We start from the raw sequence: 18,819 nt of genomic DNA, 5'->3' as shown, positions 1-18,819 counted from the left end.
GAAGCCTATATTATTGATTAAAAATTACAGCAAGTAACTCTCAATATTGACACCAAGATTTGTCAGGGAAGGCCTCATTTTAAGTGGCTGGGCTGTGTTTCCTAAGCTGAACAGGAAGAAAACTACGTGAAATTTGACTGGTCAACTCTTCTGGTCAAGACTGCTTGCTATCCTGGAGGTAAGAGGGACCAACGAGTGAGGGGTGGAGATGAACAACAGGAAGCCAGTTACCTTGTAGGGTTCACTGAAGAGGGAGTAACTGGAATTAAATGTGCCATCGTCCTGTTGAGTTTCCTGATTTCTCCTTTCTCGCTCTTTCCTTCGTAACACATTTCTATCTGGTTCATAGACACTGCATCAGGAGAAAGAAAAGAGAATAACCACACATACACACACACTCAGAAATTAAAGGCTAAAGTCCGATCTCGCACTCACCCAAGTGCAGAAGTCTGGTTCATGGACAAATGGTGATGATAACAAGAACATGGATCAGATTAAAACTGGTCTAATCAAGCAGCACAGGCTCGGGTGTCTGATAATTACATTTTTTAGAAGGAAAAAAGCCCTTAGGACAAGTTTCAACCAGTACTAGACCTCTCTGCCTATTATGTGAAAGAGGAAATATCTAAGGAAATATCTGACAGCAGAAGGCTGAAAGAATCTTAAGGCAGGCAGTAATTATTACAATGTGTAAATAGAAATTATGAGCACATTTCCTCCTATGACATAGTCTTCGAACATTATATGGGAATGCTCCTGATCTTTCCTTTTTTTTTTTTTTTTTGGCATGACTGTGTTTCTGTAGTGATTCTTTCATTAACCAGCTCCCTAAAGAGCTGTTAAAACTCCATGCTGCAGTGGCTTTCACAGTTATGAGCCTTCTTCTGATCTCTGTTAATCAGTCAAGTCGTCAAACGAGAACTGAATCAATTCTTCCTTTTGATATATTTGACACTATCACTCCTTCTAACTATGAAAAATGTGCCAGGAGGAAGAGGTACAGGCAACGAAGGGAGAGAACGGAAATTGAATTATGGTGTGTCATCAAGGAACTCGGCCTTTCGTTGGAGAAAATTAATATCTCTTCCCCTAAAATGCAATTATGAAGTGACCAGACACAAGATAACTGGGAGGACTAAGGAAGAAATAGTGTTCCTTCCCCCCATTAAGGAGAAAATAAAGGGCCTAATTCAACTAATGATAAGGAAGTGACCCCTTTACTGAAAGAAGGAAACACTTTTTTTTCAGCTCATCGATAAATCTGGCCTCAGTGAAGCTGTAGACACAGAACCAACAAAACCAATTACAAAGAACGTGTATGTCCCTCAAAATGAGTACTACCTTTGTTGCCTAGCAGAAGCATTTCACTTAAGTGACTTACTATCACTCTGCTTAGACCCCCCACTTAGTTCTTTGAGGGCAGATGCTCAAGCTGGGAGCAAGACAATGACCTGCTGACCATGGTTCTCCCCTCACCAGTGACAGGAGGACGAAAACACCACATGCTGCGTCTGCACCCCATTGTCTCCACTACCGAACAGGGATGTTTCGTGGTGGGGGTTAAGGTTCAAACATGAAGGTAGCTATGAAAAGGGCTTCTGAATGGCTTTTGGTGCCCAAATCCAATGTATTGCTATTAAATACTGTTAACAGTCAACGGATCTGTGGGTTCAAAGAAACTAAGAAAATAATAAGGTTTTTTGTTTTGTTTTGAGCTGAATGACTATCTTGAGTAAAAGAGAAACTAGAGAGAATATCTGTGTTATATAACTGTAGAGGGCACAAATGAAATAATCATAAAATAAATATTGCCTTCCCTCCTAGCTCTGCCCCTTGGCCAGAACACACTAAATTCACTGTCTTCTTGGCAAAGCTAAAAATGCTCCCAGTGAGGCTGTAAGAGCACCTAGGGCACTGCATTTAAATTTAAGAGTAGGGAATGTTTAAAAGAAGAAGAAGAACATGTAGTCTATTAGCATTTTAATTCATCCTTAGTACATTACCCAAAGTTATTAGATTTGGGAGTCCAACCGGTGACCTTCATATAAAGAGAGACTGCGGCCACAGCCTAACCGAGAGGCTCACTGCTCTCACACTGCCATCACAAAGAACTCTCTGGGTGGCTACGGTGACACTTAGATGGCATAAGGGAGGCACAAGATGAAAATGACACTTTTATTCAAAAACAGGCTTCTAGTTCAATGGAGGGAATACAACTATTCTGCCCTCCTTGCGGATGTTCACAATACGAAACCCCAGCTTTCACGAACATTCCATGGATTTCAAATGGAGACTTCTCTAAAGACACATGACTCGTGCTGTGTATGGACACAAAGTGGGCTTTCACTGAGAGGAGAATTCTGGTTTCACTGTGAACTTGCTAACTTTTGGGCCAATACCAGCATGTGCAGTTAAGGGGGGAAAAAAGCTTGAATTGCATGCATCACACTCCTTCCCCTTGCCAGAATGTACGGCCACCTGTGAGGACCCAGTGTGTTGTGCCCAACTCCATGCACAGAGACTCCCACAAACATGCTCCCTGCCCTCAGGTGGGTCAAGCCAACCAAACAACACATAAGGGATGCATGATGTGGTCTTATGGAACACGGAGCAGGCAGGTGGTCATTTAGGGTGATGTTGGGCTTTTGAGAAGGCCCCCATGCCCAAAATAATACCTCCTGCATCGGCTGGCTGATGACTGAAATTCCACAACTAGAGAGTCATTCCTCTGGTTTAAGATGTCTTCTCCCCTGTAAGAAATGCAGATACCACAAGAAGGGAAAACATTTAAACCTGATCAGTCCTTGTATCCTAGTGAGCATGGGCTTGTCTGTTTTGCCCCCAAGGGTAAGGAGGTGCAAAGGGGCTCCAAACAGGAGGTGTGACAAGAAAAGGGAGGGATGATGTGTTGTGTAGCAATTAAAACAAAACAAATTTATAAACCCCACCCAGTTTGCAACCTGGCTTATATGTGTAAGACAAAGGCATCTGGCTAAAAATCAAAATCAACTAGGCAGATATCAGACTCACTGCATTTCCAGGGTCAGAAGTAAGAATCACTTCCAAATATGGAGAAGATGGAGGAGAGGAGGAAGCTCCTCCTCCTTAACAAAACTTGCCTCATTCCCCAACCCCTTTAAGCTTGAAGATAACTAAAAGCACCCCAAGATGCAGGCCGCTGCTAACTAAAGTTCTCTAATGAGGTCCTACCTGCATACCCAGCCCACGACTCCCAATACTAAAAAGGACTGAACACCCTCAGGACCACCTACACATAATATACCAACAAAATGCACTGACCATCTTTTATGGGACCACCCTGATGCCTGTGTCATGCAGTACCTTCCATACCATAAGATGAAATCAAAATGACCAAAAATGACAATCGTCCCCTTTCTCCAGATGAGAACAAAGGAAACTTAAGAAGAGGGGCAACACATCTACAACACCTTCCTTTCCAGAGGAATCTCGTCCCCTTCCTTGGTGGGCATCTTTGTGGTCTCCATGAAGCACTCAGCTCTTTGCAGCCCATCCACACCTTATCCTTAACCACAACCCCCACGTATCATGTCAGAACTAGGAAGCAAAGATGCCACCTGCTTAAAGCCAATGTCACTGTGAGAGAAAGTCTATACTTGCCACCCCCCATCTCTCCCTAAACATCTGAACTTAGGTCTCTATCAACACTAAATGTTTTGATTCATAAAGACAGTATCTTCTCAACAGCGAGTCCACCATCCCACTAATTACAAGTGAAATCTGTGCAGGTACTCGCAATCCTGGAGAATGCCTTTCTCTTGATCTGTTGCCATCAGAACTCAGCTCCCTTCCCTCCTCTGTCATTCAAGCAATGTGAGGACCATGCCATCTGCTTTAAAAGCAAAGGAACCTTTCCCATGACAGGCTGACAGGCCAGCCTCTCTGGAGACTGAGCTATAGAGAATTCTGAATCCTGGCATGCCAATACAAGCATATACGCTAGACTCAATAAGAGCCTTGTGTTACAAGCTATGTTTCTTTGTTACTAGCAGATGGTAAAATTTCTATCATCTGCAAAGTTGTTCCTGATTTCTGTGAAAATTACAAGAGCTAAACCCCTTGAATATATGTCACCAAATGTATTCATTTATTTTGCATGAAAGTGGAGACAGCCAATGGCTACATTATTCATTATGTATTACAGATGTATAACATACCAGAAAATGAAGCTTTTTAATAAACTCCTTTTAAAAGACACTTATTTTTAGAATTAAAAAATAGCTGATAAATAAAAAATGTAGTAAACACTTTCTGACCATTTCCCATTGATTTGTTTTTAATCTACAAATTGAGGTATTTTGTAGGGCTCAGACAAAATCCAATTGTGCTGGTTAAATAGGAATAGATATCCAAACACGATCTTATTGTCATTTCTAAAATTAATGTATTTTTTAAAGATTTCATTTGTTTATTTTTAGAGAGAGGAGAAGGAAAGGGGAGAGGGAGAGAAACATCAATATGTGGTTGCCTCTCACGTGCCCCCTATGTGCACCCTGCTGGGGACCTGACCTGCAACCCAGGCACGTGCCCTAGACTGAGAATCAAAGGGACGACCCTTTGGTTTGCAGGGTTGACCTCGCTCAATCCACTGGGCCACACCAGCCAGAGCCAAAATTAATGTATTCTTAATCATATGTTAACAATATGGAGCTAAATAACAATAATACCTTTGAGCGTGATGGCTTCTCCCTTACACTGAGTTCAAAACATCTGTTCCTCAATTATCCTTACAATGTCCACTGAAGAATGACAGACATGCTACATATTTCTAGATTAACTTTTTTAAAGAGCAGGAAACTTAGGATAAAAGTTTGATGATTAAAATGATGTCATAAAGAAGACATTATGTAAAAGGAACAGCAATGTCCAAAGTTCTTTCTTCCCGTCTGTCCAGGCAAGAGCAAGTGCCCATGAGCCCAGCAGTGGCCACACTTGCTACACCTTTCAGTCTACAAGCCCAGTGTTAATAAATAGTGATCATGAGCCCCCGCAGCAGCAAACAGGGCAAGCAAAACAAAGGGAAGCTATTCTTCACACAGAAAGAACTAAAAGGAGAATCCTGGGCTATTATAGTCTTTTTTTATATTTCCAAAACAAAAGACAAAAATTAGTCTCTCTCCACTGCACACATACAGGTAACATAGAAAACTGAAATAGAGGACAGATAAACAAAGAAATTCTAGATTCTAACATAAGCCAGATGGTATCACCTTTTTCATAAGATCCGATCCATTCATCGGCCTGCTCCAATCTCTGCCCAAGCTGCCCTACCAGAGAGAAGAGTCTGGAGCTCATACAGCCCTCCTCCAGCTGGGCCCCAGGGTTGACCCAGCTGGTCCAGCTGGCCAGGAGAGATGGCTCTCCTTCCTTCTGCGCTGATCTACACGCAGCCTGTTTAGACCTGAACACTTTCTCTAAGCAAAGTGAATTGGCCATGAAGGAGGCTTTCAACCAAGGGTATAAATAGCCAACTGTACCCTTTGACTAGAATCATCAAAGTGTTCTATTCTTAAAAAAAAAAAAAATTTATCCTACCTACTGGTGTGTCTCCAGGCTGGGATCCAGGAACAAGTGAATTCAAAGAGAAAAGAATGAACAACCAACCTCTCATGTATTTTTGAAAAAAGTTATCATGTTTTCCATGTTTAAAAAATATTGCCCTCTTCAAATAGCAAATAGAACTACAATTCACTTTAGTCTCAAAGCACTTCCTGAATGCCAAGGTGTTAGATGCTAGGGAGACAATTAGGGCTGCTGCTGAGAAGCCGACAGTCTCGCAGGGGTGTCCAAACCACGGCTCACGGGCCACATGCAGCTCAGGATGGCTATGAATTTGGTCCAACACAAAATCGTAAATTCACTTAAAGCCTTTTTTTTTTTTTTTGCTCAACAGCTTTCGTTAGTGTTTGTCTATTTAATGTGTGGCCCAAAACAGCTCTTCTTCTTCCAGTGTGGCCCAGAGATGCCAAAAGGTTGGACACCTTTGGAAGAGGGAGAATAGACAACGATATGACAGAGCCCATTCTGAACAGAGAATGTTGGCACCATGTGATGAGGAGCACAGGGAATCAGGATCACTTCCAAGAGATCACCTTTGAGCTGGGTCTTGAGAAAGGGGCAGATGGAGGAGAGGGAAGAGAAAAAGAAGAGCTTAAAGCTATATATACATAAATTATTATGAAGTGGCCTTTGAGAGTATTAAGAGGTGACCCCTGCCCTCCCCATACCATCTTATTTCTTTAAACAGTATTTCCATTTCTTTGATTTGCTCCACTGATAACCGGCATTGATACCTCACACTACATAAGTCTATCTGATCCCTTTCTGAAAGCAGCTTTGGTGTGGAGTAAAGTAGTGAAACAACTTTATTGATAATTTGCATCAGGCCCAGCCTTGAATAGCCTGATCACAGAGGAGACAATCTTTTCAGTCATGGAACATTTACAGGCCTGGGAAAACGTGCTCACCTGTCCCTGGGGTGTGGACTGGCAGCTACAGGGCAAACAGGAAGAAGAGGAGGCATTAAATGGAGAGGAGAAGAATGTTCCCCAGAACTCTCCTGCTCTTCGGAGCAGCAACATCAGAAACTGTATAATTAAAGAACTTAAACACTGCAAAGTGATAACAATTGCTTTAAATTTAATGAGTCAAACTAATTAACATCTCTTGTTATTTATAAAGCAAATGGCAAAAGATCAGTCATTCTTTCCTAAGTCAGAGAAAAGCAAAGCTGCTGAAGTTTATTTGCAAATCCTCTCTAGTCTACAAACAGAGCTGGTGGACTGAAAGAGAGGTGGCCAGGCAGAGAGAAGATGGTGCTGGAACCAGAGCTCGGGAAAGAGGCAAGTATCCTCCCAACTGGAGTCCTTCAGGATCCTGAGTTGTTGTAGCCACAGTCTTGGTGAGGGTGGTGGTGGTGGTGGCGGTGGTGACGGTGAGGGCACTGGTGATAGTGGTGGTTGGGGTGGTGCTGAGAGCAGTGTAGATGGTGGTGGTGAAGTAGTTAAGGTCAGCGAAGGTTGGTAGTGGTTAAAGACCTGCTGAGGAGTCAGAACAGGTCAACAGCAAATAGAACAAACCCTAAACCCTGAAGTCCATCACTATGCCTCTGCTCATTTACATTAGGCCTTTCCTTTTGAGTCCAGTAATTCCATGCCTATTTCCATGCCTGCTCACTCTATTCTCGCCAATAGCATTATACCATTGCCTTATCATCTACTTTGTGTGACCCCCAATATTATTTCTAACATGGATATCTCAAGAAGGTCAGTCTAACCTACTTGTTAGTCTCTGATGACCACAAAGGTTATCTCAATCTTAATCCAATCTGGAGACTGAGAGCATTTACAGATCCCTAGAGGCCTTAGGGCTGCTGATCTATTCTATGGCAATGGGAAAGGACTTGAAGGCGGTTTATCCTATCATCATTTCTCCCATATATATCACAGCTTTTGTGACACAGAAAGGAGTCACAAAGTAACAAACATCCACACACAACTTTAGCCCACAAAAATTCCAAAGAAAAACAGCCTTTTTTGATGATAATGCCACCTCCCCAGACCCATTAGGCCCATATTAAATTTCGCTAGTAACAAAAACTTCCCTTTATTACTACATGCAGTCACTGTACAAAGCACTTTGCATGCTTTATTTCATCCCCTAGTTTTCAAAACCCTAAGAGACATTATCCCCATCTACCAGTGACGGAGCCAGAGGCTCTGAAGTTAGTTAATATGTCCAAGTTCTACACCCAGGGAGCAACAATGCTGGGGTCTGAAGTCAGGCAGTCTGGCACCAGAGACCAAATTCTTGGACGCTGCTCCACTGGCTCCCTGTGGGACTTGCTCACTGACAGGTTTTGACAAATGGGAACCCCATCCTTTGTTAGCAGAGCAGCCAGAAGGCTGTTAATTTTTCAGATCATGACAATTTCAGTTCATTCTTCTAAGATCTGCTAAGCATCCTTGGTTGATATACATTAACTTTAAGGATTCTTCTAAAACCAATAAAATGTAACTGGGATAAGCAATTTAAATGAGTCAGCACTAACAATTAACACTCAAGTCACTGAATTCTGTACAGTGAATTCCTTAAGGATTATGGACCACCATAGTAAATACAACTTACGATACAGCTAGCGTAGACAAGCCGCTGCTGCAATATGATACTGGACACTTTTCAGTTCCTTACTGATCATTTACTGAGTCCCAGGTTCATTTTTAACTTAGCGGAAATGATGGTTGTTCCAAATCTCTTGCAAATATGCTCCAGCGAGTTTTTAGACAGATGATAGATAAATGACGGCTTTGCACACCTAAGGGTTAAATGCTGTTTCTGAAGGACCGGAAGTCTGAGTGCCCTGAGAACAAGCGTAGGGTTCTAATGGAATTGTTCCATGAGAAATAAACTGCCAGGTTATATGACAAGCAGCTTTCAAAGAGGCTTTCCATATGGTATAAACAGCAGAAGTTAATTTGAGTTTCTTAACAGGACTCCTTTCCATTACAATTTAAAAGTGCCTTGGGATGAAGCAATTCCTCTGATTTACCACCTCCTCCTTGGTAGAATATAGTGATGCAGCAGAGCCTCACAAAAGCAGTCCCTTAATCCAATGGGCCTCACCTGCAAAGATCCTACTATGTTGTTTCAAAGAGCGCACTGCCAGACAGCAGCAGAGCAGGCATCAATCACAGGGTCCATGATGAGGGCGAGACTTTCCATGTTAGAGCCAATAAATTACTTTTCTTCCGCCCAATGCTCAGTTAAATTTCAGTATAATTTTACAGCATCGGTTTCCAAACTTCAGCTCCTAGGAATTTTGAAACTGCATCAGGAAGGGTCCTATTTCATAGCAGCCTCTGTTTAAGCATGGCACCCTTCCATATGACCCTGTGTGGTCACTCGGAGTCATGGGGGTGATGCCTTAAGTCAGAGGCCACAAAGGGAGCTAAGTCAGTTGGGTCTGGCTCCTAAATACAAAAAGCACCCAGACCCCAAATGTTAGCCCTTAAAAAGTGGTTCCTGCTCTTCCCACATCCAAGTCCTTAACTTCTTTTTTCCCCAGAACCACTTATAAGAAATGCACTATCTGGCTGAAATGGGATTTCTGAGAAGAGAGAGTCTGCTTGGGCTACTGCCATCTGTTTAAGTGAAATGGCATAGCTATGAGGCACAGAACTAGCCCTAGGCTAGAATGAAAACAAAGAGCTAATTTTACAGGAAGGGGAGAATTAATGGGAATATGAGGGGGGATTCCCCCCAAACAGAATTTATTCATATAAAATTGTGTATTGATTATTACATATTTTAAACTTCAGCTACCTTCAAAGTACTCTCCATTTGATGCAATACACCTGTTGAAACATTTTTTCCACTGCTCAAAACAGTTCTGAACTTGTCCATTTTGATGCCTTTTAGTGTTTCTACCATTTTTTGTTTCAACTCTTCCACATGGGCAAAACATTTCCCTTTGAGGACATTTTCATCCAGGAGAACAACAAGAAAAAGCCACTCTGGCCGAGAGTGGGTGAATAGGGAGGGGGGTTATGGCCATCATGGCATTTTTGGTCAAAAACTATGAACACTCAGCACAGTGTGGGTAGGTGCGCTCATAAACCACCCATTCTGAAATGAGAAATTGCATTAAAAGAGTCTTCAAAAAAATTCACAGAAGCCAAATGCAACCTCTCACAGCAACACCAGCTGGTACACTAATACAGATGGGTTCCTAGAAAACTCACCTAGCAGGGGAAGCCTATACTACAAGGGGCCTGCCCTCCAGGACATAATTATGATTTGGGGGGAGTCCTCCCTCACAGTATAGTTTGATATTATATAGCATGATTCCTCCAAATTTGTTTTTCTTTCTCAAGATCACTGTTGCTATTCAAAGTCTTCAGTGTTCCATATAAATTTTTTGAATATTTGCTCCAGTTCTGTGAAATAGGTCATTGGTATCTTGATAGGAATTGCACGAAATCTATAGGTTGCTTTGGGCAGTATGGACATTTTAATGATGTTAATTCTTCCTATCCATGAACATGGTATATGCCTCTACTTATTTGTATCTTCTTCAGTTTCTTTCTTCAGTGTCTTACAATTTTCCAAGTACAGAACTTTTACATTCTTGGTTAAATAAAATATATCCCTAGATATTTTATTCTTTTTGATGCAACTTTAAGTGGATTTTCTTCCCTTTCTAGGAGTTCATTATTGGCATGTGAAAATGCAACTGACTTCTGGATATTACTTTGGTATCCTAGTAATTTCCTGAAATCATTTATCTGTTCTAGTAGTTTCTTGGTGGAATATTTCAGGTTCTTTATATACAGTATCATGTCATCTGCAAATGATGACAGTTTTACTAGAAGACAAATAATGAGTTCTTCCTTTCCAATTTGGATGCCTTTTATTTCTTCTTCTTGTCTTCTTGTTGCAGGTAGGACTCCGAGCACTATGTTGAATAAGAGAGGTTAAAGGGGACATCCCTGTCTTGTTCCTGATCTTAAGGGGAACACTTTTATTTTTGCCCTTTGAGTACAATGATGGCAGTGGATTTGTTATATATGGTCTTTATTACATTGAGGTATGTTTCCTCTATTACCACTATACTGAGATATTTTATCATAAATGGGAGCTGGATTTTATCAAATGCTTTTTCTGCATCTATTGATATGATCATGTGGTTTTTATCCTTCAGCTTGTTTATGTGATGATCTGTGAATATTTATTGATTTGCGGATATTGAACTATCCTTGCACTCCTGGAATAAATTCCACTTGATCAAGAACTATGATCTTTTTGATATATTGCTATATTCAGCTTGCTAATATTTTGTTGAGAATTTTATGTTCATCAGGGATATTGGCCTATATTTTCTTTTTTTTTTTGTAGTGTCTCTACCTGAAACTGGAATTAGTATAATGCTGGCCTCATAAATGAGCTTAGGAGTCTTCCCTCGTCAAGAATTTTTTGGGATGGCTTGAGAATGAGAGGCATTAGTTCTTCTCAGAATTTTTGGTAAAATTCACCCATGAAGCCATTCAATCCAGAACTTTTGTATGTTGGGAGTTTTTTTTTTTTATTACTGCTTCAATTTCACTAGTTGTGATCATCCATACAGATCCTATGAGTCTTCCTAATTTAGTTTTGGAAAATTGTGTACTTCCAGGAATTTACTGATTTTGTCCACATTGACCAATTTGCTGGCATATAGCTGCTCATAATATTTTCTTACTATCGTTTGTATTTCTTTGGTGTCAGTTATTACTTCTCTTTCAATTCTCATTTTACTTATTTAGGTCCTCTTTTTTTTTTCTTGATGAGTCTGGTTAAAGTTTTACCAATCATAAATCAGCTCTTGGTTTCACTGATCTTTTGTATTGTTTTTAGACTTACTTATTTCTGCTCTGATCTTTATTATTTCCCTTCTTATACTCACTTGGACTTTGTTTGTTGTTCTTTTTCTAGTTCCTTTAAGTGTAAATAGGTCTGTAATGCTGTGAATTTCCCTCCTAGGACTGCTCTCTCCGTGTCCCACAGATTTTGGGTTGTTGTATTCTCATTTTCATTCATTTCAAGGTATCTTTTCATTTCTTCCTTGATCACTGTTAACTCACTCATTGTTTAATGACATGCTATTCAGTTTCCATATCTTTGTGTATTCTTCAGTTCTCTTCTTGTGACTGATTTCTAGTCTCATAATACTTTGGCCAGAGCAGATGCTTGATACTATTTCAATCATGTTAAATTTACTGAGACTTTTTTGTGCCCTAACATGTTATCTATTCTAGAAAACATTCCATGTGCACTTGAAAAGAATGCATATTCTGCTGCTTTGGGATGAAATGCTCTGAAGATATCCGGTAAATCCATTTGATTTCATGTGTCATTTAAGGCTGCTATCGTCTTGTTTGTTTTCTATCTGGATGGCCTATCTATTGAACTCCATGGGGTATAAAAACATCTACTATAATTGTCTCTGTCAATCTGTCCCTTTGTGTCCATCAAGACTTGCTTTACATATTTAGGTGCTCCTATGTTAGGTGTGTAAATGTTTACTGGGTTATATCCTCTTGCTGGATTCCTCCCTCTATCATTATGTACTGTCCTTGTTTGTCTTTACTATAGCTTTGGTTTTAAAGTCTATTTTGTTAGATATGAATACTGTTACCCTAGCTTTTTTCCCTTTCCATATGCATAAAATACCTTTTTACACCCCTTTACTTTTAGTCTGTGTACGTATTTTATTCCCAGGAGAGTCTCTTGAAGACAGCATACATATGGATCTTGTTTTCTCATTCATTCAGTTACCCTATGTCTTTTGATTGGAGCATTTAAGCAATTTACATTTAAAGTGATTGTTGATAGATAGGTATTTATTTATTGCCATTTTATTTTTAAACTATTTCCTCTTTTTCTTTTTTCTTTTTCTTCTTAAATTAAACCCTTTACCATTCATTGCAATACTGGTTTGGTATTAACAAATCTTTTACCTTTCTCTTCTCTGGAAAGCTCTTTATTTTCCTTCAGTTATAAATGATAGTCTTGTTAGGTAAAGTAGCCTCGGCTGTACATCCTTGCTTTTTATCACCTTGACTATTTCATGCCAATGCCTTCTGGCTTGAAATATTTCTGTTGAGAAATCAGATGAAAGTCTAATAGGAGCACCTTTGTTGGTAAATAACTGCTTTTCTCTTTTAAGATTCTCTCCTTGTCTTTAAGCTTTGTCATTTTAATTATGATGTGTCGTGGTGTGAACCTCTTTGGGTCTGCCTTGTTTGGGGTTCTTTGTGCCTCCTGGACTTGTATGTGTTTTTCTTTCACCAGGTTAGGAAAGGTTTCAGTCATCACTTCTTCAGTTAGGTTCTTGATCCCTTGCTCACTCTATTCTCCACTGGTATTCCTATGGTGCAGATGTTGTTACACTTCATGTTCTACCTAAAGTCTCTTAAACTATCCTCTTTTTTTAAAATTCATTTTTCTTTTTGCTGCTCTGATTCAGTGTTTTTTCTCTCGTCTTCCAAATTGCTGATTCGCTCCTGTGCTTCATCTAACATAATGTTTATTCTTTCCAATGTATTTATTACAGATATTGTATTCTTTATTTCTGAGTGGTCCTTTTTAATAATATCTACGTCTTTTTTCATGCTGTTGAGTATCCTTATAATAATAACTCTAAACTCTCTATCTGATCAATTGTTTGCCTCCACTTCATGTAGCTCCTCTTCCGGACAATCCTCTCATTCTTTCATTTGGAACCTGTTTCTTTGTTTCCCCTTTTTGGCTCCCTCTTTGTGTTTGTTTCTATGTATTAGGTAGATCTGCAAAGACTCTGGGTCAGACAAATGTCAAATGCTGCCTGTAACTGACCCTGGGCCACCTGTTTGTAGCTATCAGTGACTCATAGGTTGTGGCTCCTTTTGCTGGGCCTGGGTATGTACTGAAAGAACCAAACTGCACTGAAAACTGGACTGGTTTTTACCAACACCTGCCCCAGGGGAGGTTTAGCTAAAGTCTGAAAGCACTCAGAAATTCACCTCCATCTGCAGGCTGCTTGTTAGAATTACTCAAGCTGTACTCCTCACCAGAGCGTAAGCACAACACGGTATAGAGAGAGGGATTCCTGCAGGTGGGGCTATTGCTTCCCTTCAGACTGATGCCACATAGGGAGAAGTGCTGTGTCCAAGAAAGATGGCATTTGTAGCATGGTGAATGACTGAGCACAAGGTCCCTGGTGGCTGACCTTTAAGCTCTCTGCCCCAAAGCCACCAAATTCAGACACTCCTCATGCAGTTCAAGCCTACCTGCTCTCCCTCTACCAGAGCCCAGGATAAGTGGCTGCAAACAAGATTTTGTGCACTGGTCTTTTAAGAGGGGAGCTAGCATTCCATCTCCCTGGCAGACGGAAACCTCACTGAGTTTCATGGCCAAATGTTATGTGTGTTCCTTTTCTGGTTCTGGTGCTCTACGCTAAGGAGCCCAGCTTACAGTTTAGACCCCACACTTATGGGGAACACATCCTGCAGCTGAGATATGCCTCCAGAACTTCAGCCCTATTGTACCTCTGCATCTCCTATCAGTCTCAATGTAGTGATGTGGCTTCTTCTCTAAGTCCTTGGTTATGAGGTTTCCCTCCAGCTAGTCTTAGAGCTGGCTACTCAAGATGACTTTTCTATCATTTAGTTGTAATTCCAATTTGGTCCTGGGAGGAGCTTAGTGTAGCTTCCACCTATTCCACCACCATCTTCCGTAAGCACATTTCTTATACCAAGTATCTGAATCCCCCACTAAACACGTAGTTCCACAAGAAGAGGGCTTAGGTCTACTTTCCGTACAAGGGTATTCCTAGCACCTAGAATACTGCCTGGCATATAGAGTGGGCACTGAAAAATTTATGCTAAATGATTTTTTTCTCCTTCCTTTTCAAAATTTAGCCAATACACATGCCACAATTTGAACAAACAGAATGAAAATGCATTTGACCCTGGATCTCACTATGTCTTGTATGGTTACAGAATAACAATGAGGACCACAATAATAATGAGGACCACAATAGTAATATTGGGCAACTGTCTGGTATGGAGCAGTTATCGTATGTATTCCTAACAACAAACCTGTTACATAGCCTTTATTTATGCAAAACATAACATTTCAATAAATGAACATTTAAATATAAAAATTAAATAAAACCCATGTGCCATAAATATTCTTGTGTTCCTTTTACAAACACCTTTCATCAATGCAAAAGTGGGTCTTAGAAAACTTAAATGATTTGCCTAAACAACAATTATTAGAATCAGAATTCTATGTCCCAAGGCATTTCTGGATATTACGAACAACTAATTTTTAAAATAACACATTTTTACTAAAAATATTAAATAAACACTCACTATATACAGTGGCAGCTAGACATAAAAAATGTTCATGGCCCTGCTTCAACACAGAGACTCTTCAGGACACTAACTACCCATGGTGAAAACTCTGTAGTCAATTATGCTTGACTTCAGGGAAAACATTAAGAATTATTAATTAGACTTCCACCAAGATGGAGGCATAGGTGGAAACACTGTGCCTTCTCCCACAACCAAGTTTGAATACAACTAAGGTTTGGAGAAACAAAGACACAGCCAAAGGACAGAAAATTGAATTATGCGGAAGTCCAACTACATCTAACCGTTCAACGGGGACGGTAAGAGGGGCGGAGCCAGCAGCAAGCAGGGTCGGGCAGGACAGATCCCCCGACCTAGACGCACAGGCAGCCCGGAACCAGTTGGGGTGCGGGGCAGACTGACCGTGGTCCCACATTCGCTCACAGTGGGACGGACCCCACGGGCCCCGGGGGGGCGAGGGCTGACAGCAGTGGCACACTCGCGTGCAGTGGGCCCAGTGACAGTGGCAGCTGCAGCACCAGTGGGGGCTGATACGGAGATGGAGAGTACTTTGTAATTCTACCTGTATAATATACAAAAACAAGTAAACATAAACCAGAAGGCTGGAATTCAGGATGATGATTCTCTCTGAAGGGAAGAGAAAGGATAATGATGGAAAAGATGAAGAGATTTCTGCGATTCTGGCAATATTCTGTTAAATTTGATTTATGTTCCATTAATGATCTAAACAACTCAATGAATTAAACTTGATCACTACTGCACACGAAGCATGAAACCAATATCAGTTCAAAAAAAAAACTAAATCCAGAAATTGATTTTGATGTAATGCAGGAATCAGTTCAATTTCTTTCTTACCGTCAGCCAAATCACCTGGCACTATTAGTTTAAAAAGTGTGGTTTTCCCATTATTTTCCCAAATGTGGTNCGCCAAGATGGAGGCATAGGTGGAAACACTGTGCCTTCTCCCACAACCAAGTCTGAATACAACTAAGGTTTGGAGAAACAAAGACACAGCCAAAGGACAGAAAATTGAATTATACGGAAGTCCGACTACATCTAACTGTTCAACGGGGACGGTAAGAGGGGCGGAGCCAGCAGTGAGCAGGGTCGGGCAGGACAGGTCCCCCGATCTAGGCGCGCAGGCAGCCCGGAACAAGTTGGGGTGCGGGGCAGACTGACCGTGGTCCCACATTCGCGCACAGTGGGACGGACCGCACGGGCCCCGGGGGGCGAGGGCTGACAGCGGTGGCACACTCGCGTGCAGTGGGCCCAGTGACAGTGGCAGCTGCAGCACCAGTGGGGGCTGATACGGAGATGAAGAGTACTTTGTAATTCTACCTGTATAATATACAAAAACAAGGAAACATAAACCAGAAGGCTGGAATTCAGGATGATGATTCTCTCTGAAGGGAAGAGAAAGGATAATGATGGAAAAGATGAAGAGATTTCTGCGATTCTGGCAATATTCTGTTAAATTTGATTTATGTTCCATTAATGATCTAAACAACTCAATGAATTAAACTTGATCACTACTGCACACGAAGCATGAAACCAATATCAGTTCAAAAAAAAAACTAAATCCAGAAATTGATTTTGATGTAATGCAGGAATCAGTTCAATTTCTTTCTTACCGTCAGCCAAATCACCTGGCACTATTAGTTTAAAAAGTGTGGTTTTCCCATTATTTTCCCAAATGTGGTTCTGTCCCTGGACTCTCTTCCCAATTCTATTTATCTATTTACCACCCCTGTGCCAGCACTAATGTCTTAATTACTACAACTTTATACTAAAATCTTGATATCTAGTGGAGTAAGTCCCACAACCTTATTCTTTTTCATGATTGTCTCAGTATTTCTGATCTTATTTTTCATACATAATTTTGAAATCAGCTTCTCAGTTTCCACACAACTCTACATACCATTGTAGGGAGCTACTCTGGGGACAAGTATGCATGTCCTTGGATATGCCGTAGCCACATTTCCTCCCGTGGCAAATACGGAATCATGGAGAGAGGGTTTACCTTCTCCCGAGTCCCTGAGTGGAGTCAATATCCCAAGAGCTCCCATGCCCACTGACACATTATGAACACTTAGCATTAGCAATAAATAAATCTCCATTATTTTAAAAAAATTCTATGGCACTAAAAATTCTATGGCCTTGGGGTAGGAGGAGAGGTTAGAAGAAAAAGATTAAAGATGATCTGTGGATTTATTTTAAATATCTGAGCTACAATCAACTTATTGCATAAATACTGACACACACAAATTCGGGACACATGAATCGGTATTTCCGTATGGAATGTCTGAGTTACTTGCAACTCACTGAAATTAACTCAAGCCATTTACCAGATGGCAAATCCTGGAAATAAATTTAAAATATGCAAAAAAAATACTGTCTCATTTTTACATGAAACACAGAATACCTAAGTATAACTTCATATTTTAATTTTGAGAAGAAGAAACATAGAATTTTTATTTCTTATACTGGGTTTGAATAATCATCAATTCTGACTTGCACAAAGGCCTATGTTTTGTAAACCAGTCACTATTTTCCATTTATGATTTTTATTTGATAATAGAAGCCATATGGGCTAGGAAATCATTAGGATTAATTTAAAAAGAGATGCAAATCCTTATAATACTATGTGTCTTGGAACTTTTTAAGAACCTCTGTAACAGCTTTTTGTGAATCAAATTAAGATTTACTATATAACAAAATTATATACTAATAACATACAACCTTTATCTCAAGTTACATGATTCTTCAACATTTATCCTTGCTATACTGCAGCACATAAATCATGCAAGAGAATTCTCATGATTCCTTGAACATGGGTTCCTTATATAGAACACAGAATTATTTTTAATTCTTGATAAGAAGTGAATCAGTAACTTGTTACTTTAGACTGACAAATCAGCATCATATGCTTGTTGGCAGACTGAGTAACCCTCTAGTCACATGAGCAGCTTTAATAAAAACTGAACTATTAGCACTGATGGAGAGATTGCTCTATTTGGTTTCCAAAGGCTTTCTTGTGTGACTTTATGCCTAGTTTTATGCCAAAGACAATCAATTTCCTTACTCAACTTGTCAATCAGAAAACATATTTAAAAACAGTGAGTTTATTGGAACATACAAAAGTACATTGTATAATAATGTAAGATAAAATGGAAGTATCAACTGGCATTACATATAAAATATACACTTATAAATATACACATTACATATAAAATATACATAACAGAATTAACATAAATGTAGAACAGAATTAACATACATATGAATATAGACTTACATGCAAAAAATATATAAGTTAAAACTGACAAAAATCAGTTGATCACATTTCTTTCCATTGTCAGTAATCAAATACACCAATCTATTTTCAATTCAGAATTTTTTAAAAATTCAAAATAGCTGGCTATTTTTCAAGAACCAGCTTTTCCTAACACAATGAAAGTCCACAGAAACTTAGGTTTGTTTTTTTTTAATCTGCAAACACTAAACTTCCTAGCCAGATGATAAAGCTGGCACATTTATATCAGAGTATCAGTGAAGAAAATATTTTTCCCTAAAACAAAAAGACTAAGTGACTCCAAATTTTACTTCACATAACAACCAAGAAGTACAGATGTCTGGATTCTGATCTAGTGCCAATAAAAAAGAGTCCCAAAAAGATATATTTTGGAAACCAAGGTAGAAAGCAACACAATACATTGATCTAATTATTACCCAAGTTCCCTCATTCCATCAAGGTTCATTAAAGTTCAACATGCATGAAGTATTAAATGTCATCCATGTTCATTGCCTCATGAGTTTCTTTTTATTTTTTTAAAGATTTTATTTATTCATTTTTAGAGAGAGGGGAAGAGAAGGAGAGAGAGGGTGAGAA

The 18,819-nt window shown here is 39.9% G+C and overlaps 1 protein-coding gene across 2 annotated transcripts in view; it reads right to left on the bottom strand.

Moving 5' to 3' along the window:
• AFF3 (ALF transcription elongation factor 3) overlaps window positions 1-18,819 on the bottom strand; it is a 576,292-nt gene that overhangs the window by 445,980 nt on the left and 111,493 nt on the right. Inside the window, exons 3-4 of one of the 2 annotated variants that reach the window (XM_037056779.1) lie at window positions 2,676-2,750; window positions 232-352 (exon numbers count right to left, since the gene is read on the bottom strand). In XM_037056779.1, coding sequence (XP_036912674.1) covers window positions 232-352; window positions 2,676-2,750 — 196 coding nt within the window. The remainder of the gene's footprint in view (window positions 1-231; window positions 353-2,675; window positions 2,751-18,819) is intronic. The other variant, XM_037056780.1, reaches the window with a different exon arrangement.

The sequence above is a fragment of the Sturnira hondurensis genome, unplaced genomic scaffold (genome assembly GCF_014824575.4).
Source record: "Sturnira hondurensis isolate 20B ecotype Veracruz unplaced genomic scaffold, ASM1482457v3 Scaffold0009178, whole genome shotgun sequence".
Classification (NCBI taxonomy): Eukaryota; Metazoa; Chordata; class Mammalia; order Chiroptera; family Phyllostomidae; genus Sturnira; species Sturnira hondurensis.
This window is presented reverse-complemented; position numbering and strand designations above follow the sequence as displayed.